The sequence below is a fragment of the Typha angustifolia genome, chromosome 5, assembly GCF_048772165.1.
Source record: "Typha angustifolia cultivar Huaian chromosome 5, ASM4877216v1, whole genome shotgun sequence".
Lineage (NCBI taxonomy): Eukaryota > Viridiplantae > Streptophyta > Magnoliopsida > Poales > Typhaceae > Typha > Typha angustifolia.
This window is the reverse complement of record NC_133243.1, coordinates 6,679,295-6,707,215: the sequence shown is the minus strand read 5'-3', so window position 1 is coordinate 6,707,215 and position 27,921 is coordinate 6,679,295. Positions and strand designations below refer to the sequence as shown.

At 37.9% G+C, this 27,921-nt stretch overlaps 6 protein-coding genes across 12 annotated transcripts; 4 read left to right on the top strand and 2 right to left on the bottom strand.

Annotated features, from left to right (window-relative positions):
- Nucleotides 1-1,077: 1,077 nt before the first annotated feature.
- LOC140760145 (protein DCL, chloroplastic-like) lies at nt 1,078-3,398 on the bottom strand. 2 transcript variants are annotated; one of them, XM_073096978.1, is made up of 4 exons: nt 2,931-3,398; nt 2,228-2,342; nt 1,366-1,423; nt 1,078-1,277 (listed from the first exon to the last, which is right to left on the bottom strand). In XM_073096978.1, the coding sequence occupies exons 1-4, from the start codon at nt 3,260-3,262 to the stop codon at nt 1,246-1,248; spliced, it is 537 nt and encodes a 178-aa protein (XP_072953079.1). In that variant the 5' UTR covers nt 3,263-3,398; the 3' UTR covers nt 1,078-1,245. The 2 variants fall into 2 exon arrangements, with proteins under 2 accessions (XP_072953079.1, XP_072953078.1); XM_073096977.1 differs by having other exon boundaries at nt 1,078-1,423.
- Nucleotides 3,399-7,637: 4,239 nt separating this feature from the next.
- Nucleotides 7,638-8,865, top strand: LOC140760122 (uncharacterized). The gene is made up of 2 exons (XM_073096948.1): nt 7,638-8,154; nt 8,533-8,865. The coding sequence occupies exons 1-2, from the start codon at nt 7,794-7,796 to the stop codon at nt 8,610-8,612; spliced, it is 441 nt and encodes a 146-aa protein (XP_072953049.1). The 5' UTR covers nt 7,638-7,793; the 3' UTR covers nt 8,613-8,865.
- A 635-nt stretch (nt 8,866-9,500) lies between these two features.
- On the top strand, nt 9,501-12,858 carry LOC140760286 (cold-regulated protein 27-like). 4 transcript variants are annotated; one of them, XM_073097190.1, is made up of 6 exons: nt 9,501-9,621; nt 9,733-9,841; nt 11,133-11,321; nt 11,410-11,689; nt 12,272-12,388; nt 12,488-12,858. In XM_073097190.1, exons 2-5 carry the CDS (start codon nt 9,734-9,736, stop codon nt 12,379-12,381), a joined length of 687 nt encoding a protein of 228 aa, XP_072953291.1. In that variant the 5' UTR covers nt 9,501-9,621; nt 9,733; the 3' UTR covers nt 12,382-12,388; nt 12,488-12,858. The 4 variants fall into 4 exon arrangements, with proteins under 4 accessions (XP_072953291.1, XP_072953292.1, XP_072953290.1 ...); XM_073097191.1 differs by lacking the exon at nt 9,501-9,621 and having other exon boundaries at nt 9,660-9,841; nt 12,286-12,388; XM_073097189.1 differs by lacking the exon at nt 9,501-9,621 and having other exon boundaries at nt 9,660-9,841.
- A 3,291-nt stretch (nt 12,859-16,149) lies between these two features.
- On the top strand, nt 16,150-18,463 carry LOC140760595 (heat stress transcription factor B-1-like). Its single transcript, XM_073097616.1, has 2 exons — nt 16,150-16,576; nt 17,580-18,463. The coding sequence occupies exons 1-2, from the start codon at nt 16,346-16,348 to the stop codon at nt 18,186-18,188; spliced, it is 840 nt and encodes a 279-aa protein (XP_072953717.1). The 5' UTR covers nt 16,150-16,345; the 3' UTR covers nt 18,189-18,463.
- Nucleotides 18,464-18,797: 334 nt separating this feature from the next.
- Nucleotides 18,798-21,927, bottom strand: LOC140760214 (uncharacterized). Of its 3 annotated transcripts, XM_073097074.1 has the most exons (5): nt 21,899-21,927; nt 20,958-21,617; nt 20,171-20,504; nt 19,526-19,607; nt 18,799-19,397 (listed from the first exon to the last, which is right to left on the bottom strand). In XM_073097074.1, exons 1-5 carry the CDS (start codon nt 21,909-21,911, stop codon nt 19,200-19,202), a joined length of 1,287 nt encoding a protein of 428 aa, XP_072953175.1. In that variant the 5' UTR covers nt 21,912-21,927; the 3' UTR covers nt 18,799-19,199. The 3 variants fall into 3 exon arrangements, with proteins under 3 accessions (XP_072953173.1, XP_072953175.1, XP_072953174.1); XM_073097072.1 differs by lacking the exon at nt 21,899-21,927 and having other exon boundaries at nt 18,798-19,397; nt 20,958-21,693; XM_073097073.1 differs by lacking the exon at nt 21,899-21,927 and having other exon boundaries at nt 18,802-19,397; nt 20,970-21,693.
- Nucleotides 21,928-22,608: 681 nt separating this feature from the next.
- Nucleotides 22,609-27,820, top strand: LOC140759996 (THO complex subunit 5A). Its single transcript, XM_073096748.1, has 8 exons — nt 22,609-22,857; nt 22,947-23,237; nt 23,795-24,131; nt 24,842-25,176; nt 25,778-26,034; nt 26,413-26,977; nt 27,055-27,168; nt 27,265-27,820. Exons 1-8 carry the CDS (start codon nt 22,672-22,674, stop codon nt 27,520-27,522), a joined length of 2,343 nt encoding a protein of 780 aa, XP_072952849.1. The 5' UTR covers nt 22,609-22,671; the 3' UTR covers nt 27,523-27,820.
- The last annotated feature ends 101 nt before the right edge of the window (nt 27,821-27,921 follow it).

Below are 27,921 nucleotides of genomic sequence, written 5' to 3'. Positions count from 1 at the left end.
AAGATATTTGTGGTTGAGACTCTTTGGTTTATAAGAAAATGATTGAAATTGCGGTGTAAGAACAGCAAAATCACTTAAATGTAAGGTACTATATACAAATTTCCCATGTCATAAGCAAGGGTAGTTTGGTAATTTGAAGTCATGTAAGGTACATTCTCTGGGCTATAACGTGGGGTGGGGAAGACAATTTTTTTTTTTTTTTTTTTTTTTGGGATCAAATAGTTGAAATTAAATACTAAATAGAGCGGCTCACAGGTGTTCTCAAGAGACGGCTACACGACCATACCATGCGACGCCTCTTGCGTATCGGTTCTTTTGTTATTCTTTTTCATTAGATAAGGGCGGACTCCAGTGTCCCGATCAGCGGCTAATTTTGGCCCTAGCCCAAACTAAGGGCTCACTTACTCGATCCAAGCAGTCAAGTCACCTCGTAGCTCATATGATCATTTACTTACCTACTAATTTTATTTTAATCCATGCATATAGGTTTTATACTAGATAATAAACCTAATCCATTAATTCATCTCAAATTATACGCATATAATTCTTTAGTAAAAAAAGTTTTATAAAATATTAATCTTAATGTTCATCATTTTTGTTGTGGATTCATAATATTTAACCATTGAAACAATTGATGTTGACAAGCTCAAGTTCTCAGAAATAAAAAACTTCCTAACGAAGATGCTCATTAGAACATACATCTATTACATTTTGCCAGCATGTAGATCAGATTAAATATAAACTGGTCGTGTAATGACTATTAAACAAGTTCAAATTATTTCTAAAGGAAAAAGGAAAGAGATGAGTATAAATATAGAAATGATAAGCTTACATCAAGCTAAACAGAGGGAAGAGAAGTATGCTGTTCAACAAACGACGGTGCCTTCTGCATATTGAAGTTCTTGAGAAGGAAATATCCACCAGTATACCTTTTCTCTGAAAAATAATCAGAGATGAGCCGCTCTAGCATTGATTAGGATAAACTACATGGCAACTATCATCAGGTGTGATATGTATATTCTGACCTGCTCTTCACCAAGCTCTTATATATATCTTCTTGGTAACTAAGAGACAGAGTGAGAGTAATTAAACAAAAATCAACTGCTTTGAAAATCTACATTTACATCTCCAGGCAACCGGAACTACTCAGTGACATCAACAAACAAAAACAAGATCAGTTAAGTCAATATAAATCTGGAATACAGCAAGTAACTTTTCATGGATCCAAGTTTCTTCTCGGGTGCTTCATTCAGTCGTCCCTCTTCCTACGGAAATGCCTGAGAATGAAATTATCAGCATATAATGGGTACTTCTTCCTTATAAGACCTTTGATGCACTTCCAGTATGAGAAATCCACTAGCTCACCGTCCTTCTTGACTATGAACAGACAGCGAGAGTTTTCAAATTCCGGATGAAACCCTATCTGCCAGTAGAATAACAACAAAATCAAAGAATACATTAGTAATGAATATGCAATTATGAATACGAGGGTGACTTCAAATAGCTTATACCATAAAATTAAATCATAACTTTAGGAAAGCAGAGCTACATGATCACATAGATCATAAATAAACCAGTAAAATAGCAGATAAGAAATTTCAAGCATACTGTACATTCATACCTAGGACTTCATTGCACACAAGGCTCCCACATATGTGGATTCTAGGGAGGTACCAACTACCAGGCTTTACCCAAATTCAGCATTGTCAAATACATATACGCCACATGGTGAACAACCTTAAGTCTTTTATTTATTAACCAGATATTAAAGTAATCAACATATAACTAAATAAAATTAAGATCAATAGAGCAGAGTTCTTCCAAGAATTGTACTGAAGCAATAATTCCATAGTAACTAAGGAGGAAAGATAAAAGAAAATTTCAAAGATTTTAAGGCTGTGCAGCTCAAAGCTGTGCCATGAGGATTAAAGAGAAAAGGTGCCTTGGAAAATGTTAACCTTTGGAGATGAGCGAGTGGTTAATCAATGAAGTGCCAAGAGAGCTGTATCGATAAAAAATGTGCGGAACAAACATTGAGATGTTAATGCAATGTATTACAAAATCTACAAAGACCCCTCCAAGAGGAATAGAAAAACTCAAGTAGATACATAAATGAGCTTATAAATTAATGTAAATTTCCACAAAAATACATCTGCTTGAAAGCCGTTTGATCTGCAAGAAGAAGATAATAGCAATTTGAAAGATTTTTGGTTCTAACAAAACATACTGTGATGTAATCAATCCCACATCCTATCTTCTTTTCGTACTCCGGATGATAAGAAAGCAACCTTTCAATAATTGTCTTCTCATGCTCTGGACTCAGTCGGTCACCACTTTCATACCTGAAAAAAATACATCAAATAAAACATAAACAAGCTTACTGCAGAATGCAAATACTTTTGCACAATAAAATAAAAATAAATAAATAAAATCATATCAGTCAGTTTAGCTTAAACCATCAAAGTGTCAGTTGATAGAGAATCCAAGTTAATTTACTAATTATTCACAGCCGAATATTGTATTAATTACATCCTTAATGTTTAGTACTTGCTCATTTGCAAGTCATGTCTATCAACTCTAAGATTAGCTGCTCGCTTGAATCATCAAATTGTCAAAATTCTTCCATTGGGATTTCATCGATGCTAATAAATTCTTGTAGGCAATACCCACCCAGATTTCTTAAAAATTTAAATGCTTGTTGCAACTAAACAAAATGTGAGCACGATGAGTAGATAAAGGAACTGCAGTGTCAGAACAATCAATTGTCTGTAGCTTTTGCAAATGAAAACTGAAGAACTTGCAGGATTTGAATCAAGCATAACAAGCTTCAACTGCTCAGAGACAATCTAACATCAACCAAACATGCAACTCAAATCAACAAGCTATATCAAGATCGTAGTTTCGGTAATCCAAGAATAAAAATGACCTACTCTCCAGACTGCAGGATCATCCTCACGAATCCAACGAGGGGCACCGTGTCCTGCAAGATCATGTCCTCCCAATCCATTAAATCTCCGCTCGACCGCCTCCCTCTCCCCTCCACGGCGACCTCATCGGAGACGACCGAGGGCTCCCGCTCCTCCGGCGAAGGGGAAGAAATCGAAGGCCTTCGCAGTAGAGCTGGGTCTCGTGCTCGAAGGCAACGAGTCACGGCTCTCTCGGATCTGAGAGAGGGGAGAGTCGAAGGGGCGAAGCGGTTGCGGCGGAGTAGAAGAGAAGGTGAGGAGAAGGAGATGGAGATGGAGATGGAAATGGCGGCCATTGATGTAGTTTTCCACCGCTTCTTGCTTCTCTCCCGAATTGGATCTTAGTCTATGCCATTGCGATCTCTCTTTCTAAGGATTTGGTTGAGCAGGGAGTGGAGAGTGGGGGAAGGGGGAAGAGGGATCGAGGATAGAACCGGCATTTTAGGTAAGATGAGATCGAGCTCGACCCAAGCTAACCTTCATGCACTCTTGTTTGATTTGGACTCACACGTCATGTGTTTATTCGTTAATATTTCCTTTAATACGTTTTATGATTATTATGTGCCCAAATGGCTGGATATGCAATTCGTGCAATTATCGGATAAGCAAATAAAATAAAATAAAATATGTGACCTCTTAACAAGAGTTTAGAGCAAGCAATAGAGTCGACTTGCTATTGCATTATCGTGTACCAGGGCTTTGCTTCCTTACTGTATTCTTAGTGCCCTTAAGTTTCATTAATTTATTTATAGTTCTGTATATTATAATTAAGTATGAGACATATGGGCTTTTCAAAAAAAAAATAGTGTACTTATAATTTGTATTATTTTTTCATATATAGTTATAACAAATATTAAATTCATTATAAAATGATCCAAAATATTTTTTACTAAAAATAAATTGGGAAAAAGAATCTTGAGAATTCTACAGTCTTGTTCAAAATTTTCTTATACAAAAGATAGATAATATGGCAAAATAATTAATAAAAAATTATTTTCAAAATCTGAATTTGTACATAACTACAACGATATAAATTACACCCTTTTTAAAATGAATACTTACATGATAGGGTGCTAATAATAGTTACACTGAGACCCTGTAAACTATTATCTATTTTTAAATAGATTTTAGTTACTTACTTTTTAATGACATTTTGACTCCTTTAACTGTGAAAAATTTTAGAAATATCCTTTTTTTTTTAAAGTTGTTTATTAAATTTTTTCTATGAAAAAATTAAGACGCTTGACTTGGACCCCACAAGATCGTACGGCGGCGACTCCACCGTGTCCTGCCGTGTGTCAAACTTTGGGCGTTGGCCAGCTAACTTATATTATAATAAGAGCTATTTGCACCCGACGTGATACCCACTCCTTCACCCAAACCGAACCGAGGGGCCAGCTTGGCTCCAGCTAGGCAACTAACGGGGCATGCACACGTGACAATTGAGTTGGCTTAGCTGGACCAACGCCACCTTTGCCCACCTTTGGACAGCTACATGGTAGAAAAATTAAAAAATATATATAATTATATGTCCAGCTTATAATTAGCTTATAGATTTATAATTAATTAAAAACTAGCACTATTTCTCACTCTACTTAGTAAATAGAATATTAACTGCAGTCCAGTATCCATGAGCGATCGAGGGATGCATTTATAAAAATAAGCATTATTAATAATTAAAGAATAAGTCCTCTTGCTGATAACGAATTGTTTTAATATAAATTAATTAATAATCCGAGAGCCGTTGAGATCTAAACCACTTCATACAGTTATAGTAGTTGAGTTTAAAAAGATATATTTTTTTATGAATGAAGATTCCCTACGGCTGCATAATTATGTAATTTCTCTCAATCATAGTATTTTTTTTTAAACTCATAATATTAGATAGTTTGTATTAGTAATGTCGTACTTATCAAACGACATCTTTAGCAGGCATTATAAGCAATCCTAAGTATTAGAGCTTAACGTAAAAGTTGATGTGAGAGCCTCAAATGGTGATACTAAGTTTTACAGGGTGTTTTCTGATCAATAATCTCTTCCGAAGGTATATTCATTGGAATATTCTTTATTTGCCTTCCAAGCTCGGCAGTCGACTGGTCAGTATTATATCTTATTTAATTGTTGTCATTTTCTTTGATTTAAGCACGATATGAGCATAATGACACTGAAAACAAAGTCTTTGAACTGAGGAAATGTCAAGGTCCAAGTAAAAGATATCAATTAATAAATAGATCTTGATCAACATTGTACTACTCGGCAATTGAAGAGTTACTATAGCTTAGCTTAGTGATTAAGTTTTATCTGTTTATAATTAAAAGTTAACTCTTTTATTTAGTAAATGATTAATCTATGGGCTCGTAATATGTTTAAAAGAAGGGTCTCAGTATCGTAATCTTTGACCTCTATTAACTTAACATTGATGAGTTTTCAATTAGCCTATATATATATATATATATATATATATATATGCCTCGTTGGATTCTCCAAGGCCATAATTTGCAAGATTATACAGCAACAAGATGTCACTATTGGTGTAGATACAAGTTGTCAATAATGGAGAGCACTTGCTTATGGTGGAAACAAAGTTCGCATGATCAGATAGCGTGTCTTCTACCTCATATTAAAGACAAGTGGGGATTTAGGTTTTCTGGACCACGTTCAGCAATGTCTAAAGTTGGGTGTTGTTATTCCCAAATATACGGGTTCCCATTTGACTAAGTTACCTCCTAATTGTGCAACTTTGAATTAATGTAAGAGTTAGACCAGTAATTAACAACTTTTATTATAATGAGCTATGGACTTTATTTATTTGGAGCTTATATTGTATGACGATATCCGGGTTCAAATTTTAATGGTATTAGTATTTAGTAGAATATCATTAAATTTTTATTTCTCTCTATTTTATATATTATTATTATTATTATTATTATTATTATTATTATTATTATTATTATTATTATTATTATTATGAGAAAAGTATGTAGAATAAGATTTCATTTACAGCTTGTTTGATTCCTCAATTATAAAAGAAAAAAAAAAGATAAAACAAGTCCCACACTTGGCTGAAATATAAAGTAAACAATAAAAAAATAATAACAATACAAACTCTCATGGTAAAAGAGAGAGAAGAATGAGGGCGGATGTATATTAAAACAAGTCTCCATCTTGACTGACGTAAACAACACCCTAAAGAAAAATACAGGGTTAAGTGGGTCAACATCTCACAGCTTCGCCAAGCTCTTAAAAACCTAACACCACAACTTGCTAAAAAAAACTAAAATAGACAAACCACGATAACCAAGATAGCATGCAACTAAAGCAACAACCATTTACTAATCACAACCCACATGGTAAAGCAAACACAAACAACATGAAATAGAACATTGGTTAAGCCTTGTAGTGACGGAACCTTGAGCTGGTTGCATCGACTCTGAAAACATAGTCATACCCAACCCACGAGAGGCATAGTGGGTTGCTGACCTGAGGCGAGCGATGAGTAGACCTAGTGAAAAGGGGAAAGACTCAGCTCATGGCTAATCGACCTTCCTCACAGCAACAACAGCTGCACAAATAGAACATAAAGGAGAGTGAGGAAGAAGCTAGGCCTCCATGTATATATTTTAGTTATTTTTGTAGGAACATACTTACATTATATTCAATTTACCAAATATATAATACGAGACTAAAAAATTATGAAAATAGATATGCATAATGGGTTAAACCATAAGCATGCATAGAGGGTCAATGGACAAATACTTGCCCATGCCACTTATTACCATATCAGGTTTGGTCAAGACAAACCCAAATCGGACTTTGGCTATGGACAAGCAAGACCCAAATCAGGCTTAGGTCGTGCATGGGCAGATTAATTCTAATTATCAATTTAAGGCCAGAGAAGGAAAAAAGCATCAACAATGGTGAGAAAAAGACTCCCTAAACAGAGAGACTGCAATCGAAAAATTTACTATCGACCGTAGAAAAAAAAAAACCTCACACTCACGCAGCAATAAAATTTTCACTTCTCTTTTAAAAAAATTACAAAAAAAAAGTGAAACCTATACAATTCATTCAAGTAATCTCTCAAAATATTAATTTCCATTCTTCCACTGTAGAAGCTCTTAAAAACTCGAGTGACCTTTCCCTTTGCGTGTTAATGAAACATTCAAATTTTATAAGTGTACACTTCTTCAAACTTTATTTTATTATTTAGAATAAATAAAATTTAAATATAAGAGGAATGTTGAGTGTACACTTTTGAGTGCATCCAATATTCCAATGTCTTTGCTTTTCGTTCTTCAGAGTAAAACTTTTCTTATTCAAAACAAATGAAAAGAAAAATTATTAAAAAAATGATTATGTCTTATTTTCTCTCCCAGAGAAGTAGAGTACAAATTCAAACCTTCCCATTAATCATCATGCCAACTCATCCCAATGAATGCAATTGAATCCATATAAACTCACCTTCCCTTCCAATCTCATAGCAGTCCAACCAAATAAGCACTGGAGACCAATTACCCCAACAATCATGTGCCGAAATTGCCGTTACTTCGAACAAATCTTTCCTTGTAAGTGCTCAATTATTTACCTTCCAGAAAAGAACCATTATGCTAATCACGTTATTATAGTATAAACCTACACCAAATCATGAAGCGGACCAACCGAAAGCCAACCCCTCCTCCTTTCCCCATCTCTCCCTCAGCCCTTTAAAAAGCCCCCCAGCTCTCTCCTCCCCTCCAATTCCCAAATTCCCCTTTTACCCCCCCTCTAACACCATAAGCTCCCCCATCCGCTTGGGGGGGCGGTGGGGGTAGCTCGGATCCCTAATCCATGTCGGATCCCAACGCTAACCCTAGGCTCGGGGGCCTCCTCAAGCAGCGGTCGTGGTCGCCGGACTCGGAGCGGGACGAGACCTGGATCCGCCGCAAGGGGCTCCACCGCGACCGGAGGGGGATCCGGATCCGGAGCGTCACCGACGAGGATATCGACGAGCTGCGCGGGTGCATGGATCTCGGATTCGCGTTCGACTCCGATTGCTGCGGGAAGAGGTTGGCGGAGACGTTTCCGGCGCTTGATTTGTACTATGCGGTGCACCGGAGCTACCCCGCCGCTGGAACCTCGCCGTTGGATTCGGCCTCCTCGTCGTCCGTTGGCTCGCCGGCTGGGAGCCCCATCTCGATCTTCTCTCCAGGTAGGATAGAAGAATCGCTGTTTTCTTATTATTTAGGTGGTAGGATATCCGCTCGTTCTCGCGTCCATGATTGAGTTTGGAAGCTTAGTTTTACAAATAAATGCCCGTAACTATTTCTATCACATAAAACAACTTTCGTTCATCAAATGCTGCAAAATAAACTTTCACGCCCCGCCCTATATTTTGATGATTTCAAAAGTTTAGGACGTATATAAGTTTTAGGGTTTCAAGATATGATTTGATTCTAATGGAATATTTCTTTTGATATCTTTATGTTAGCCTGTGATGTTTTCCGAGCATAAAATCCAAATCAGAGATCTCGTGTGTGAAATATAAATTGCCTAGAAACTAATGCGACTTTGAAATCCTAATGTGAAGGTGACAACCCAGAGGCGATGAAGGCGAGGCTGAAGCAGTGGGCTCAGGTGGTTGCTTGGTCCGTGCGCCATGGTTGCTGAACTCGGCGGTAAAGTTACCGAGATGAGAAAAAGAGAAGGGAGGACGCAGCGATGCCTAATTGCCTTGTGTGCATATAAACAATAGTATTATGTATTAAAAAAGAGAGTTTGAAAAGCCTTCGAGTCCCTGACCTGCCGACTAACTTGGTTTACCGTTGTTATCTTTACATTTTCCTCCTATCTCCTCCTTTCAAATGTATCCTTGGAAATGCAAGACAAAAATATGAAGAAACTTCAGGGACTTTTCTGTTCATCTACAAAGCACTGCAGTTTGTTTGTTTGTTTGTTTGTTTTTTTATTCTTTTATTTTTTTAATCGTGCTATATTTATACTATTATATGTGATGTCATGGATTGGACAAAGTATGATGGACATGTATGGAATTAGGTATCAAGTTTCAATAGTGGATTTTTTATTTTATTTTCATTAGATTGTATTGTTTTATGTATCATTTGGATGGATTTCTTTTCTTAAGGGAAAGCCATAGGCAACAATTCCATGAAACAAGGGGAGATAAAGAAAATAGCCTACAACTCACAGAGTAAAAATATAATGTCGACCCTTTGAACAAATCCTTACAACTTGAGTGATGCTTACGGTACATCGAGCTTAGCATTAAAAAAGCATATAAATGATGATTAAAAATTTTAAATAATACTTAGATCGGAAACCCAAAAAGAAAGTAGAAGGACAAGAAAATTCTCCATCCTTTGCAAGTCTACATTGCACTCTTCCGACAACATTCCAGTCTTTACTCCGTTTTGATGCCTTTCTTCGACTTATTGGCTAAAGATCAAACTGCACAACTTCCAGTCTTTGTTATCGTTTTTTGTTCCTCTGTTATCTTCAATAATGATGTAATCTTAGATACAACCAATTTACTCCCCTGCGTAGTCCCAAAAATATCTTGGCTTCTGCCAAACCATGTTATTGACAGTATTCCGTGTTAGGGGCCTCGCATTGCCACGTGTAAAGTTCGTGCTACGTGTTTCGAGTTAGGCGAGTTAAGGTAAACCATTTTCTTCCCTTTTCTCCTCCCCACTTCCCTCACCGAGCTTCTGCTCTCTCTCTTCTTTCTCTCTTCTCTAAATTTTAAGTTGTAATTCTTGTTCCTGGATAGGATGGCTGATGCCATGGATGCAATCCCGGTTTTGGTGTCGGAGAGGGAGCTCTCTGCCATGCAGCAAAGCGACCTCGGAATACGCGCCAGTGAGGAGAGCCGGATGAGGGTAGTGGAAGCTTATTCCTCTTGTCTTAGATAAATTTCTATGGGTTATTGCAGCAAATTTTACTTTTGTTTGTCGAATAAGAACTTTAGAGGGGAAATGAATTTGATTTGTTGGTGTGGTAGATGTTTGTAGTTGGGTACTCTCTTGTCACTCAATTTTATTAAAAAAAGGTTAAAATTAAACTAACAAAGAGCTTTGGTTTGTGGTTCTCTCATGTTAACTTTCAAAGACATTGGATAATTTTTTTATTTAGCAATTTAGGTAACCAATGTCAGAAATTTGATTAGTTATTTGTTCACCAACTCTTACCAACTGCAGTTGTTCTTTTGTCTACCATCATGGTTTTACACTTTCTTTATGAATGGAGCAATGAAAGCTATTAGGATTGGGAAAAAGGTGAGGCAGAAAAGAATTGAGTTCAGATATTTTAGTTCTTCTCAGACTCTTTATTCAACCAAGTTCAGAAATATAATTTAATATACGATATAGCTTAGCTGCTGCAGATTGGAAGGTTTTATTTTTTGTGAGTACATGAAAAGTTCTAGTGTTGATTTATTGAAATTGGATCTAGTACTAGTGGCATAACAGAGGATTATTGTCTATGTAACTGAAGCACATTTGTCTTTCGGTGTGTGCATCCCCATCTCATTTGAAGCTTCTTTTGACTCTCCTCATGTTGGAATGAATTTTAATCATATGGTATCGAGAAGATGCTGAAGTGGAAGAGGGTTCTTATAGTATAGTGTGAGAAGTTACACAAATTAGTTGTACAATAAGAGTTTTTTTTTTTTCTTTGTAGTTTTAGCTGTCTCTCCTTTACCTCAATTTTTTTATATTCGACAGAAGACCCATTAAGGTGCAGTGTTCATAAACTGGCCAAGTTAAATAGCTTAGCATGACATTTTAGAATGAATATTCTTATTTTAACATAGCATTACTTATGTTTGTTTATGCAGATTCATACTAATCATGATTTTCTTGGTGTCCTCTTTTCTTGGTGAAGTGATTTCTCATTTAGTATTATATATATAGCTCTTTGTCTATTGCATAAATTCTGACTAGTAAATGTCTGTCTACCTGACATATTGTCTTAACTGATATGTAACAAATAGATACATTATTGACAAGCTTGTCAATTTATTGTCTAAACCTGACTAACATTTTACTCTGACGAGTATTTAGTCTTCTAAGGGAATGTCTTACCTATTTTGTGTGACTTTCTAATTGGTGTGTCTTCCAGATATTCATGATGAAATGGCTCACAAAGATATCTGTGTAATATGGTTCTCAGGAAATAGAACCGATGTCCACTGAATGGACTGACGAGAAGCACAACCTATATCTTAATTCCATAGAAGCATCATTTATAAGTCAATTATACCATAGCAACTACTGCTCGAACGATTTGCTACATTTGCTGCCGATTATCGAAAAGGAGAAGCCATCGACATCACGCACTAACAAGCCAAGCTCTGGCCAGGTACCGGAACTACATCAGTTATCTCTTTTTTTAAGTATGTCAACTTCATCCAAAGCTTTTCTCACCATCTGAAAAATCTCTGTTATAGTTCAAAGTACTCAGTGATGGTTTCTGGGCGAACCCTTCCTTTGAAGGGGTTAGGGATGGGGTTGCTCTAGCTACTAATCCATGGATCCAACATTTTAGATCACCTTTAATTTGCATGGATCAAATCGTGAAATCTTCAGAGGAAGCTGGTGCTACACATACAACCAGTAAAGTTGTGAACTATGGAAGCGAGACGCACACAGAAGAACTTGTAACCGCAAATCTTCCTAGAGCTACCTGTTCTCAGATGTACTTCCAAGATTCGATTGGAAGCAATAGAGGTAAAATAAATTTCTAGTCTATTTTTCTATATATATTTTTTCATATATCCTGGAAAGAAAGATATGTTCCTTTTATGTCTTCTATTTGTGTGGTTGAAGTATCGTGCCTAATATATGTTATACAATAGCAACAAGAAACAATCGGTATAAAGTGATCATTCCAATTTCTTCTGCAACCAAACACACCATAAGCATTTGGTCTTTTCTCATGTGATGGATGGGCGAGGGGTAAGCTGTAGGTTTTCTTAGTTTTGGTTAGCTTATAGATGTGGAAATAGTTCAAGAAGATTTTTAGATCCTCAAAGTTATCCAGAAGGCCATCAGGTAGCATGCATTTACAAATTCTTATGACCAGCATATCTGTATGTTATGGAGGATTCCTGTGTGAGCATTGATTGGAAAACAATCTCTACTGCACATTTTAGTACTATTTGATCTTTCCTTTAGAACGACATGAGTTATCGAGTCTCTTACATGATTAGGATGCCCAAATTACAATAATTTGTGCAGATGCATGATTTTGTTGCAATATTTAGCACACATTTAGTTCTTCAAAATGGGTGAAAATTGGAATACTCGCAGAGGTGTCGGATCAGAATTTTGTAGACAAGAGTTCAGGAGTAAAGCTGAGTGGATCAAGCAAAAGGAAAAGACCGAGAACTTCGGACAGTCCTGCGGCGAAAGATGCATGATACCTGGGTATTCTTTTTTTCTTTTTAACTTCCATTGGCGTGAAATTTTGTGTGCATATGAGATGGTTCTCAAGGTAGTCCTGAATTCACCTCAATTCTTTTTCAGGTAACTGCATCTGAGAACGCAATCCTATCACTAGGTACTGATAAATTGGAATCAAAATGACTCCAATTCTAGTAGAAGAATGAAATTACAGAGCAGTACAGGCTTCCTGCAACTTGGAAGCTGGATCTCTCTATTGGTTTTGAGCGTTCAAAAATGTTCATCAACGGGAGACTGTAGCACATCTACAAATGAGGTTACAAAGTTGTTTCTATTCTGAAGTTCCTGCAAAATTGATGTGTTATAATCCATTCCTGTATGTATTTTTGTTGTACTATAATTTCTACCTTCCTGTTTCTAAATCAGCCACTAGTCTAGAATAATTTGTGCGAGTGATGATGATTTGTTAACCCAAGTATGGTTATTGAACATAATGATTTATTATGGCCCAGAACGTATCTCAAGTGACGGGGAAAAAGTCCTTAGTTGAATTGCGTTTGTCTCCTTGCGTTCTTGCGACGTTTTCTTCGTTTGACATCTAAATCATTGGAGAACAACCCCTAAAGTATAATGGTGATGCAACTTGTACTCGTTTAAATATCTCATTTAGCCATTCTGGTTTTCTCTTCTTTCTTTCAACATGAAATGATTCGAGCTAAGACCTTGAATGTTTCAAGGACTTGGTGCTCCAGAAATGAAGTATATATATTATTCTACGATTACTTCTCTGGTGTGTGGTCAACCTGACTCAGGGGTTGAAATTTAATCCTGATAATGAGGCTGAACAATTGGATTAGGGGCTTGAAATTTAATTTGGAATAAGAGAATAAATATCTCAACCATTTATGCTGGTGGTTAAGTGATATTAGTTGGGTAGTTTTGTTGGAATCATATATTAATTATTGATCTACTTAGGTTGCCACTGGGTAACATAAGGGTTATTAAAACTCACTAGATTGGGCTCCTCAAACTATATGTATTTATTTTTCATAATAAGAGCCTATGTTAGCTATTTTAAGGCTATTTTTTCTTATACAAATGCCCACATAAGATATCTTAAATCAATCTACAAAAGTTTTATGTCAACTACTAACAATGAAGACCCAACAAACAACTGGTAATTCCCATTTTAGTGATTAAATTACTACAACTGGATGGAGGTGTGAGACATCTTCTCAATTGGACAAAAATTTCATTGCAGAAGTCAAAGGAGAATTTTCTTTTTTTCTCAAGGATTTAACCACCGCCAATGGTGACCCACAAGGGAAAGGGAATTTGGTACCACTAGGGTTACGGTTAAGCGTACTTCCCTTTGGGTTTAGCGGTTTATAATATTGTCAAGTCGTGCATAGAAGCAGAGGAAGTCTCACGCAAGACAAGAGAATGCAACAGGGGATGTTGATTTACCCACCAAATTGTTTGAATTTTTTTGCTAGGCAGGTTTCAAGCAATTGAAAGGAGAGAGATTAATTTCCAATAAAATACCAGGTGAATCTTAAAGAAAAATTTGTGATGGATCCATCTCAATATATAATTCTATTAGAAACAGTACAATTGCCACTATATTCTTTTAAATAATGAAATATTTTTAATAAAATAATTGTCACCCTTATTTCTTGGAGTTCGGAGCGTTAATTATTATTTTTTAAAATATAATTTCTTTTCTTGTACTATAATAGATATTTTTAAAAATATTTTAAGTAATTAATACAGAGGCGAAGCTATCAATGATTTTAATCGTTTGACCGTAACTTATGATAGTTTGAAGAACAGATTGGTGATTATGATATTTGATATTTATTTCTTTGGCATTTTCTATAAAAATCTCAATTTTATTAGAAAATAGTGAAATTGACAGAATATACATAGAGAGACAAATTATCTAACCGGATAACTGTGTGGATAGCTTTTTTTCTCTTTGACTTGATTTTAATTGCTTACCTACTATAATTCTAACTCGTTTTCCCACCTGCATCTTGATTATATATATATATATATATGAAAGGGTCCAATTAGGAATGTCTATTTCAAAATTATAGAATCGTACGGCACTACAGAAATTAAAAAATCCGTAGCATAATTTTAGAAGGAGAGATGAAAACATAGTAGTCAACTATTTGAGATGACTACAGTCTACAGGACTCGATCAAAATTTGGCAAAAACATGAGAGCTTTGAGGCAATCAAACGTGACATCATTCTCTTCTTCGAGTTTAAAAGATTTATTTTTTTATTTTTTATTTTCTATACTCGTATGATTCGGTCAGAGTAACCCAGCGCTTGACGGATATTATATAGATCAGGAATCAAACGCTATCTCATGGGAGAAATAAATGAAGATGGGTGGAATCATTTAAAGAGATGGGCTTTGAATTTTGGCAAAATAGCAAGTAAAGTATATTTTTTTTAAAAATTCCACTCTTATTTTATTTTATCTGTTCATTTAGACAAAACATCTGTTTTTCTTTTTCTAATCGGTGATGTCGGCCTACTTATCTAATGTATGGAACGATAGAAGTTCGTAGGTACCTTTTCTATGAACAAGAGTTATTATGGATTGTCTAAACTAAGCAACTAAAAAATTGATGAAATTTAGAAGATCTTCGTATCTAAAAAGAGCTGTTACTTTTTATTAAACCCAGGTGGACAGAAGAACGATGGAAGAAACCAAAGTCAAAAATGCTACTCGCCAAATCAGTCGCTTTTCCACAAATCTACTCCTAAATCCGTCAGACTCAGACCTCTCTCATCGATGGACAGATTTTTCTTTTCTCATATACACCCTCTAAAGTCGGTATTTTGCATGTATACACCCTCTCCAAATATCTACGTTAAAATAGAGAATTTTGTAGGGGTCTATATGCAAAACAACCGAGAGAGAAAGGGAGAGAAAAGAAGGGTGCGTTAGGTGCAGTTCTCAATCTCTGCTTTCCATCCAGTTCTTTTTAAAACCTTTTCCTTGGTGTCAGATAACTCCCCTCTCACCCCTTTCCGAAAGACTCTAGAAGCCGCCAAGGCACCGTGTCGCATTGTTTTTTACCAAACTAACCCTCTTTTAAAACTTAATTTTCCAAATAGATTATATCTTAAACTTAATACTAAAGTTATTATTAAAATGGATTAGTGCGACGTAAAATACTAAAACGTTCAGTATTTTATACAGCCAAAAATATAATGCCGATTATATCAGTGTTTCGTATTAAAAAAATATTAAAGATTCAGTAGAAAATATATAGAAGTAAAATTTGAAGGAGATAGTACGAAGAATAACATACAATTTATAAAACTTTTTCATATTTTTATATTAGTATTTAAATTTTTTTAGGTTATAATAACTCATCTAAATTTTAAAAAATTTTAATGTCACTATTTAAAAAATTAGACGAATCAAGTTACTTGGCAGTTATATTAAAGTACATTAACAGTAAAATTTAGAGGATCTTCGTAGAAACCTAAAAAAATATTGAGAGAGTTTTTGTAAAAATCGAGCATTTGGCAGAGGTGATTTCGATATTAAGTATGGGGGTTTAATCTATTTAAACTTTAAAATTGTCTAATTTGGTCAATATCTCCCTTTTGGAGCCGCCCCCAATAAAAAAAAAGGCGTGCGAAGCGGGAGTAATAACTACCGGATGACCGGCACGTGTCCCACCAGCATCTCGGTACGTGAGGCATCCGTAGGAAGCTTCTTCTGTTTGGAAGTCACGACTCCCCACCCAAAATCCTCAGGACTCACTTCCTTATAAAGCGCGTATCTAGAAAGCTATGCTGCTTCTTCTTCTTCTTGCAAGAGAAAGCCAAAATATCGATTTCGTTGTGATATAGAGAAGCAAACGAATTTGTTATCAATCTCTTCTCTCTCTCTCTCTCTCTCTCACTCTCTCTCTGTCTCTCTTTCTTTTCCTTTTCCTTATTTGTAGATATGATGAGGCAAAAAGGTAACGGCGGGGCAGGGAGGATGTCGGCCCCGGCGCCGTTCTTGTTGAAGACGTATCAGATGGTGGAGGACGCGGAGACGGACGAGGTGATATCGTGGGGGGAGATGGGGAGGTCGTTCATCGTCTGGAAGCCGGTGGAATTCGCCCGCGATCTTTTACCAGCTCACTTTAAGCACAATAATTTCTCCTCCTTCGTTCGTCAGCTTAACACCTATGTAAGTGGTAGCTCCTCTATTCCTTTCTTTCTTTCTCGAGATCTTTTAGCGTTTGAATTAGATTGGAGCTGAAGTTTTAATTAGTTAGGATTTTGTTTTCCCTTAGAGGAGGGCTGTTTTAGGTAGCTTCGTGAAGTTGGTGTGGTTTTATTTTCTCTATGGGTGGTTGAAGAAAGTGAAGGAATTGTAAGGATGTGCAGCAGATCGTCTACAGTACCGACTGCAGGAAGTTCTTGCTGTCGGTATACTTGGCAGCTAGTTAAGATTGGGAAAAAAAATATGGAATAAAAGGGGGAGATTTGCGTATAAGGTCTTTTGAGAGAATTTAACCATAGCTGCCGACTAAGATAAGCTTAACTTAATCTATTTCAGTCGGGGAAAATGAAGATGTGATTTGCAACTGAAATAGATAGTTAGGGTAGGGTGTTCTCTGCAATAATTTCGTTGCCGAAGCATCCAGATGCAGGAAATTGCTGCAGTGGAGGCTGCAGGCGAACCAAGGATGTCTTGCAATTAAGATAAGTACAAGACTAATTGTCGCCCTTAAACTGAAAAATGCCGTTCCAGATTTTTGTGATGCATCAAGGACGCAACATCAAAACGTATTTGGCACGTCATAACATTCCCATAAATGGTGGGGTTTTTTTTTTTGGTTGTATCTGTGTCATTCGGGTGATAAGATTACTACCAGTCTACCAGCCACGCCAACTGTTTAAGGTGGGACTGGTGTTGATTCAAGTAATTCTGGGTCGCCTGGGCCACTTGACCCAGCCCGATTAAGCTTTGGGTTGGGCTTGGCGTGAACCCTCGTAGAATAGTTAGATTCTTTAACCTCTTGTATTCATCTTTTTAGTGTATGCGATCAGAGTCTAAAACTAGGTTCCTCTGTCTAAAATGATTGGAGATTAATTTGCGTCCATGAGCAATCCTAAGCGATTATCTGCAGAACTTTTCCTGCAACCAATGTATTTTTGCAGCTCAACTCAAATCTGTCCCTGTGCAGGGATTCCGGAAAGTGGTGCCAGATCGGTGGGAGTTCGCAAACGAGAACTTCCGGCGTGGAGAGCAAAGCGTCCTCGCCGATATCCGCCGCCGTAAGGCAGCAGCGGCGCCGTCCCAATCCCCTCATGCAGGAAAAACCGGCATCTACGACCAGTCTCCTTCTCTTCCTCCTCCTTCGTCCACCACCAACTCCGGCGAGGTCCACAGCTCCTCCTCCACCTCCTCCCCTCCGCCGCCGCCGTCATCCCAAATCCTCGTCGACTTGACCATCCAAAACGTGCAGCTCAGGAGAGACAACCAGGCCTTGAGCGCGGAGCTGGAGCAGGTGAAGCAGCATTGCGAAGAGCTCCTCGGTTTCCTCTCCAAGTTCGTCGACGTCAAGGAGCTAGATTTCCGGAGTCTGATGGAAGAAGACGCAAAGGTGGCAATAAAGGAGGAGGAGGACGTAAACGGAAAAGAAGAGGAGGGGTGTCTTAAGCTCTTTGGGGTACTTCTAAAGGCCGAGAGGAGAAAGAGAAGGCTATGCGAAGATGGTGATGCATGCAATGTTGGCGAGAGGCCCATGAAGATGGGATTCCTGCAGCAGGGAAGTGGAAAAGTCTGCAACTGAACTGCTGCTCCCGGGAGTTGATGTACATTTTGATTACTTTGTTACATGAAATAGGGGTATGTCAAGGATGCTGTAGAGTAGTAAAAAGAAGAATAAAGCTCAAGCAATGCTTTATTCTTCTTTTTGTTATTGTCCAAACAAAGACAAGTTTGGAGAAATTTGTGTAGTCAAGCACGGTGTGAAGTTGCACCATGTTGATATTTAGACATTTAGTAGTTGGCTGTACTGCTTGTAAGGACCATATATATAATCTTTCTTCTAGTCTCAGATTCAAACAGGAAGGCTGGAAATTTTTATAAGCTTGAAGATGAATTGAAGTTCTTCCTAAGATCAAACACTGTTATTCAAAGAATTACCACACAAGTGTTTGTAAAAAAAAAAAAGAAGAGCCTTTTGCATATCAGAACCTACATTTCGAACAGACTTCCTTATTCCCATTAGGAAAAACAGAAAAACTCTTGCGATGCACCAGCAGAGTACATGGTAATTCTGACAAATAAACACTGGGAACTGAAAGTAATTGTATTTCTAAGAGTGTCAAGTTGCTATCTCGACTCAATTAGTCAAGAAAATAGAAAGTAGAAACTACAAGATATTTTTATTATGCTACAAAGGAAATTCAGTAAGCTCCGTGGTTCTGAAAGGAACAGACTAAGCCTTCTAGGTAGAGGAACTTATGGTACTTGACAAGGTACTCAAGGAGCGGAAAAAGAATAACAACTCTTCATTTTTGTAAATTTCTGCATACTGTAAGTACTCTTTTTTATGTAGGTAACTATTCCTAGATCAAAAAATACCAACAATATCATGGGAACAGATAGCAAATGCACTTGCAACACTGGCTATAAGGTTTTACTAGTCAATAATGTTTGACATCTGATGCTAATAGATCTAAACCAATTGATTACAACAGTTTACTGAAAACTCGAGCACTTTAAAGCTTGTGACTATATGAATATTGATATGGAAGATTACCATTAACAGATGTCCGCTAGCATAATCCACAAGATACTAGAAGGCCTGGCAGATGAAGCAGCTACTGATTCGGCCAGTTTTGCTGAAATATGATATTCTTTTACTGGTCCTAGCAACATATTGCGCTTGGTCAGCAGATACTGCAGTACGCATCATCTTTGCTTTTTGTTGGGCAGACTTGAGCCTGCTGAGAATTTTGTCCATTGAAGATGACCTTTTCTTTTCAAGTTTCATCTGAAGCAGTATAACATTTCTTGAATAAATGAATGCCCAATGCAACAATAAAGCTAAGCACTTATCACTTTACAAGTAATATATGATAAACCTACATATCTAAGACCCAACATTCACTACAGACATACCTCTAGTTTCTGGATTGCTGCCTCAGCTTTTGCTTTTTGCAGATTCTCCCATGCCGTGATCTTTGCTTCCTCTCTCTTACACCTTTTAAGCAATAAGGGAATCAAGGTTTTAAACACAGAATAAAAGTCTGCAGTTTCTCAACTGCACCTAACTACAGATTTGTAAATTTTATGAAATCTAATTGAACATTAATCAGTAACTTGGTTTAGTTTAAAATTTGATTTGTGAGATGCTCAAGCTGTTAAAAGAGATTGTATAAATCTTAGAAGTCCAACACATCTTTTGACAACCATAGGAACAGATAGTCCTTTAATTTGGTGAAGTCGTATTTAACTTCCCACAGATAATGCTAATTACTAGTTGGTCCAATCTAAATTTTTTTGGTAAAAGCAGTGCTTGATCAGTCACCTTTACGAGATGGCCTGACGGAAGACTTAGCTAAGATAAGATAATTAAAAAGAAAAATATATGAAGCAATGCTCTATAGTATCTTATCAGCTAAAAATCAGGGCAGTGGTATCCAATTTAGACTCTTAAAGGGTACTAATGTCTAACAATTCATGTCCCAGAAATGATTCATATCTACATAATGATGATTACAAATTTATTATACCAAGCTGAGAATGAAACAGAGATATGCTTACTTTGACCTGCGTTTTTCTGTTTCCTTTAGTTCCCAAGAAGAGGCCTCAGCTTCCAAGGCCCCTTTAATCAAATCTATAATGTTTGTCGATCGCTTATCAGAGCTCTGTGATACATGTCTCTTTGACCACCTAGTCGCAGTCACCTGATCATCTACCTGCACATCTCTGACTTCAAGCTTTGAAAACTGACTCTCCAGCTCTGCAATGGGATAGACTGAAGGTGAATGGGAAAAGGAAAGCCTCTCTGTTGGAGTACTTCCCTCGGAGCTCATTTGTGTCGCCACATCCTTCGTTAGAATCACAGGCCCTTCTCTTGTAGTTTCAATTTCCTCATCTGCAAAATCGAATCAAAGACCAATTAGGTAAAAGGTCAGAAATTAAGGATGCTGAAAACTCCATCAAACAAAGAAGGGCTTTCACGGAAAAACCACCTCCAGATGACTACTGATCTCCAGATGACTACTGATACAGAGGTACCAGGAACAAAATAATGATATCACATGACAAAATTATTTTAAATAGTTCATAGCATTTCCAATCATTCATGTTAATACTCCTACGAAGCGAAAAATAAAACTTTTCTTTTCAAATAGTAAAAGACTATATGTGCTGTTTCTTGTGTGTGTTACCATCTAGTGTTACCCTTTTGTAGATCTTAGCTACAAAGCTATCAACATCACATGGATTTTCTCTAGTCTATATAAATCATTGTAATATCTCAATCTACAAGAAGCAGTTACCAGATGCCAAATAAGAAATTAAGAGGAAAGAAAAATTAATCCACAACCTTGAGTAGTACCTCGGGAGCTAGGCAACGAGGAAGACGACTCGATCAGCACATCCGACCACCCATACAAGCTCGTTGACCTAACTATACAAGGCTCCCCATTCTCCCCTCCACTGCCACCACCGCCACCTCTTCCACTCTCTTTACTACCTCGCCGCACCATAACCCCAGTCGAGAATGGCGAGCCCACCGCGAAATTCCCGGCCCCGGCGCGGTCGAAGCACGGCAAGACCGGGGAATTCGACGGGTATAAGCCGTTGATTCCAGCCGGTTGGGCCAGCGGCCCGCTCTTGGACTTGGGCCTTCGGTGGTGCGGCGGCGGGAAAGATAGCTTTCCGTTTCCATCACCGGAAAGTGGGCTAAGGATCCACTTCTCCGCGTCCTCCCATTTCGATGGCAATGCCCTTCCATTGGTTAAAGGTAGAACCACGCCGTTGCTTCTGTAACCTCTGCTGGTGCTCGAGGGAAGTGGAACTCTCTCGGAGCTCCATCCTTGGTAGCCCTTGCTCATGCCGCAGAGGTGGGGAGAGTGGAAGAGGAAGTGGAGCGGGGGAGCAAAAAATAGCAGGAGAAGGGGGAGGAGAATGGTCACTTTTGGGTAGAGCTGGATCTGGAAGAGCAACACTGGAGTGGAGCTCGCGTGCCGCCAAAAGCCTGTGCCTTTGCCAGTTGGGGACAATAAAAAGGTAAAAGACGAAACGATAGAGGACAAGTTAGTCATTTCGAAGCTACTGTTGGTAAATGTAGGACTAATTACTAATTACTAAAAACAAAGACAGTTTAAACTAAACTAAACTAAACTTAAAAAAAATCGAGAAAAAATAAAGGCCTTGAGAAGCCCCTCAGGAAAATCGAGAATAACCATTAATCATACATATATCGTCTCTATTCATTAGAATTGATCAAAGATCCAAAACAAAGGACAGCTCTAAAGAAAGAACCTGTCAGATCCATTGACTACCATTTCCAGAGCTCCATCCTTTTCACACACTGCCCTTTTGTTCCTCATATGCGATACTGTGTATATGCGAATAAAGAAATACTTTAATTTGAAGCCAGCAGCCCATAATTACATGTTGAAATTAGAGGAGGAGAAGAAATAAGAAACCCGACAAAGTTACCTGAAAGCCCAAAAGGCAAAAATAAAATCAAATATTGAGAAAAAGGTAAAGAGTGACCCAAGAGATCAGGACGAGAGTGGATTCCGTCCGGATCGGTCCAAGTTCACCATCAAGCAGATCCAACCATCATAATTGAATTTGAAATTAAATACAGACAGCTCATATGATTGATTATAGGCGGACCAATCTTTCAGGCACATTTACCAGCTCTTATGATTGATTCCCCCGCCAATTCTACAGTTGTTTTTTAGATATTTTTACATAATTACTACTAAACTTTTTAACTATATTTTTTTAGATAGTATAATTGTCACAGGAAAATATCATTCGGACAGTTAAATCTAACTAGTCACTGTTAAAAACATTATTTTATGTTTAAATAAATTATTTAGAATGATTTTAAAAGTATATAATGTTACAGATTTTTTAACTAGTCCCTGTCTCCCTGACTACCTTGGTTTTAGGTGTGTAAACGGGTTCGGATCCAGTGGTAGGTCTAACCTCGATCCGGCCCGAGAGGACTGAAGGCAGATGGCAGACCGCATTACGGATACCTTCGACTCCGACTCGAGGTGAAGCAAACCGTCGCAGGCATGGCGATGGAGGTTGACGCCGCCGGCCCTAAACCCCGCACCTCTCACGACCTCCTCGAAGAAACCCGCACGGCCATGGAGGAGCTCGCCTCCCGCATGCTCTTCATAAAGAAGGAAGGCCGCCCCAAGTCCGATCTCCGCGAGCTCGTCACGCAGATGTCCCTCCACTTCATCACCCTTCGCCAGGTCCATTTTTGGCCTTCGCCTCTTCAAACAACCCTAGAAATCTAACCCTAGTTTCTTCTTTCTCTTACTCTCTCCCTCTCTTCTTGTAGGTGAATCGAGCGATATTGCTGGAAGAAGACCGGATGAAGGCGGAGACGGAGCGCGCGAAGGCGCCGGTGGATTTTGCGACGCTGCAGCTGCATAACCTCGTGTACGAGAAGAACCACTACTTGAAGAGCATTAAGGCTTGCAGGGATTTCCGGTCGAAGTATCCGGACATAGACCTCGTCCCCGAGGAGGAGTTCTTCCGCAGCGCGCCGGAGGATATCAAGGGGAAGGTGCTTGCAAGTGATGCTGCGCATGATCTGATGCTGAAGAGGCTCAATTTCGAGCTCTTTCAGGTATTCTCTTGGTTTAGTTGGATGTTGTAAATTATCATATTGGCATTTTAGAGCAGATTCTTGATTTTGCTTCAGTAATGTCCCTTGTTCCGGCAAATTTGGTGTTTGTTCTGGGGTCTCGATATGATTCTATGTTTCGGTGGTCAAGACGGAATCTCATCACTTAATTACTAGCTTACATCTCATCGCATTTTGTCCCTAAATGAGCAAAACAAATAGTAATGGGAAATTTCCAAGTCTCATGATATCATCTAATAGGTTTTCAAGAACCCTAATTTGAAAGGGATTAAACGTGGAGAATCACCAAGGCCCTAAATTTCCAAAATTAGTTTCTCTAGTTAACCTGTATTCAACCTAATGATCTTTGAACTTTCTTCCTACTGAGATTCTTACTTCATAACAGCACACTCATTGCAGCTATATCTTTTTTCTTTTGGGGGGATCATTTTACTGTAAATTTTTAATTGTAATCAGAAACATACTACTTTGGGTGAAAACTTCTTTCTATATGGAGCTTGTACTCTGTGTAATGAGCACCTTTTCTTTCTTAATACCAGCGGAAGGAACTGTGCAAACTTCACGAGAAACTGGAGCAAAGTAAAAGCAGTCTGTTGGACACGATAGCTAAGCGGAAAAAGTTCCTTTCAAGCCTCCCATCTCATCTGAAATCTCTGAAGAAAGCAACCTTGCCAATGCAGCAGCAACTAGGGATTTTGCACACAAAGAAATTAAAGCAGCAATATGCTGCAGAGTTACTTCCTCCTCCTCTTTATATAGCATACTCACAATTGTTAGCCCAGAAAGAAGCCTTTGGAGAGAGAATTGAAATGGAAATTACAGGAAGTACAAAGGATGCTCAAACTTTTGCTCGGCAGCAAGCTAATAAGGAGAATGGTAATTTTTGATAAATTTGATTTGCATTGCTCCATGTCTATGTCTACCTGTGTGTGGTGGATTGCCATTGATTTGTTTCTTTTCCTACATTTGCTCATAAATGACTTCCATCAATCAGATCTTCATGCAATAAATAAAGCCATAAAGGAGAATATATATTTCAAAAACGCTTTACTATTATCAAGCTAGGGTCATATGGGAAAGTAAATTCTAGTAGGAAGTTCTGGAAATACAGAATTATTATTTATGACAATTTTAATTGTCTCAAGGTTAATTCCTTTTTCTTCACTGAGGTAATCTGTGAAATATTGACAAGGCTAAGAATTCATCAGGAATGAAGGATAAAGAATAATAGAATATGTTGCAATAATGGTTGTCACCAATTATAACTGAGTGAATTTACCACTTTATCTTGAATGTAAGTATGTCCCATTGGCGTGAGTCATCTTGATGCCATGTACACAGAAGTGGAGATTAATATGTCACTTCTGACTAGTCAGAAACAAAATGTGGTTAGGGTATCTCCACCTGGTCACCCAGATATGTCTAATCCATTCACATAGCATCTCCTTTTGGCTAAAGCATCAAGTAGGCCATTAGTAACCAAGGTGAAACGACCTGTCAATGTGCATTCATGTAACAAGTCTTTTTGGATTTATAATTTGTAGCTCAACTATCAGATGGTTGTAACGATGCAGTTGTAATGTCAGGTCTAGTATCAAATGGTGAGAACAGTAAGATGGAGGATGATCAACTCGATGAGGAGGAAGATTCCCAGAGAAGAAGAATGAGGCCAAAGAAGAACCTGGTCAAGGAAACTGCTGATCAAGCAGGGGTTTGCCAACTTCATCCACTCAAAATCATTCTTCATCTATATGATGATGAAGACTCGAATGCTAAACCTCGTAGACTAGTTACATTAAGGTTTGAGTACTTGGTAAAATTAAATGTCATATGTGTTGGACTTGAAGATGCAGAGGAAGGGTCTGACAACATCTTATGCAACTTATTTCCAGATGATACTGGATTGGAGCTTCCACACCAGGTATTTTCTTGAGCCTGTATGGTATCTGTTAGACAACCATTGAAGGTTGTAATTTGATTGCTGATTGTTAAAACTTAAAAGTTTGACCTGGTTCCTGAAAGAGTCCCACAGTTCTAGACCTCTAGTAAATGGATATGTGCAAATCAGCTTTGACATGTGCACTTTTATATAAAGGTTACTCTTAATTTACTATTTAGAGATTATTTTTATTTGTCAGCTGTGCTCAAGGCCTGGCATCTGTTGTTTAGTAATAAAATATTGTGTAATTTGTCCAAATTTTAGGAGATATTGTTAACACATGCAATATTTCTGTTGAATGTTGTATTGGTTCGGACCTTGGGTAGAGATGATGATTTTTGCTGAAGCAGCTGGTTTCTTTGTTGGTTGGTACCTTAAAATAATATGGTTCTTTAGCTACACATAATTTATGTATAGGATTATAATTAGGTCACTTGAACCAGTCAACAGGTATATGCCTTTCCATACTTCAGCTGCATTTTAATTTCCTGGAGTCTACTTGTATATTATTTTTCTTTCTTCAGTATTTTTTTTATATTTTATTTCCATTAATTGAGAAAAATCTCTGATTGTTGTTATACAGATGGCTAAGCTTTATGCGGGTGATACTCTGGCCTTTGGTGAGAGGACTTCACGCCCATACAAGTGGGCACAACATCTAGCTGGAATTGATTTCTTGGCAGAGGTACCTCTTTCACATGGCAGCAATGAATTTCCCAACAATGAGACACTGAAAGGTTCCGATGTGTCTGCTGGACTTGCTCTGTATCGTCGTCAAAACAGGGTGCACACAATTTTGCAGCGGATCCGCTCCAGGAGAAGGGCTCAAATGGCTCTTATGTGAGTCACCGCACTGGATTTGAGAATTCTGGATGATGACAGTAGATTTTCAGCAGCTTGGATAAGTAGAGCAGAGTGTTTATAGCTGATCATTTGAGCTCTAAACCTTTTCCTCCTATGCACTTTGTGCAGGGAGATTTCAAGCATTTGATGCGTGAAATATGTTTTCTTGCAAATTTATCAAAACATGGTTGTCCATAGATTCCTCATTGAAATCATTGCTGAGTTTTTTTTTTTTTTAAAATATGTCCTATATTTGAAGTTGCCTTGATTTGAAACTCAATCCATGGTCATATCCTTTTTCTTTACTGTGTATCTGTAGTTCAATTGGTGAGGCATGCTTTGTTTGAAGATTTGGAACCTTTTATTGGCTTACAGGGAGCAGCTTGATTCCTTGATGAAGCTCAGGTGGCCACCGCTAGCCTATAGAAATGTTCCATGGGCCTTGCAGACCCCATTGTGTAATTTACACAGTTGGTCACCAGCAGGAGTCATTCCTGACTCATCTTCCCTTTCTTCTGTTGTGGTGCGCAAAGCTACAGGTGGTGCTGACCTTGATCTGGACATAAGATCTGTGACGTCATGGGAAGAAATAGAGAGTACAAGAGAGGATGGGGAACTTCCTACAGCAGTAACTTCAAATCTGCCAAATGATCCTAGCATCGCAGATCTTCTTGATCATTCTAGAAGCCTGACTTTGATTTCAAAGAGCATTACACCTACCAAGAAGAGCAGCTCACAAGTTTTGGGTAGAAATGAGGATTATCCTGAACTAATGCTGCTGGATAGTGAGAGTGAAACCGAGCAAGCATGCACTGACCTAGAAGCTGAAAATGAAAGTCTTATTGTTGACAAAACCTGGGAAGATTATGCTACAAGAGAGTTCAACTTGGTTCTAAGTAAAAAAATTGGAAACGAGAGGATCGTGGAGTTGGAAGCTAAGGTATATACTATTCTACTTCATTTGTTTTGCTTTCATACTCATGGTGTGCTTCCTTAAAATGCACTTCTGTTTGGCAGGTTAAGATTAGCATGGAATATCCTCTCAGGCCTCCACTTTTCAGATTAAACTTGCTTTCTGAGGGGCATCAAGGTTCGAAATCGTATAATGAACTCCGTGCCATGGAAGCAGAGGTTTGTGGTTATAGAAAAGCCTTCTCAAATTTTGTTTGGTTTTCTAATTTCCAAAATATTATGGGAGTTCATCTTACCTGATATGTGATTTTACAGATAAATCTTCACATCCTTAAGAATCTACCTTTGGCCTATGAGAACTACATCTTAGCCCACCAAGTATGTTACCTGGCTATTTTATTTGATTTCAATTTTGATGATTGTCAAGAGAAAAGAAAGAGCACTTCTGTGATTGATGTCGGACTCTGCGAACCAATTAGTGGAACAATACTTGGTAGATCAGTTAGGGGAAGAGATCGTAGGAAGATGATTTCCTGGAAAGGCAAAGGCTGCGCTCAAGGCTATCCATGCTAAAAATTTCCTGAATTTCAAGGTTGATTGAGACGTCTTTTAGGCCCTGGTAAAGCAAGTAATTTTCTATGCTTCAGTTTGGCATATATCTTTTCCTGGTGAAGTGTATGTAATGGCGTGTTCTAAACATAGTTACCTCTATTTATATGTCTGGTTCCTCATTCTTGTAGGATTTTGTAACCATCATATATTTACTCTCCGATCTACAAGCAAGCTAGTTCAGCCAATTCATTGTGACCTTGTAGATTATGGCTTGCTCAGACAACTCAATAGGTAGTTATTGAAGTACTCATCTTTTCCAGCCCATATTGCTTGTATTTTAACTTCATAATGTCACAGTTAAACAAAAACTTATCATGTAAGTCCCTTTTTGTTATACATTTGTAGCAAATTCCCCAAAGT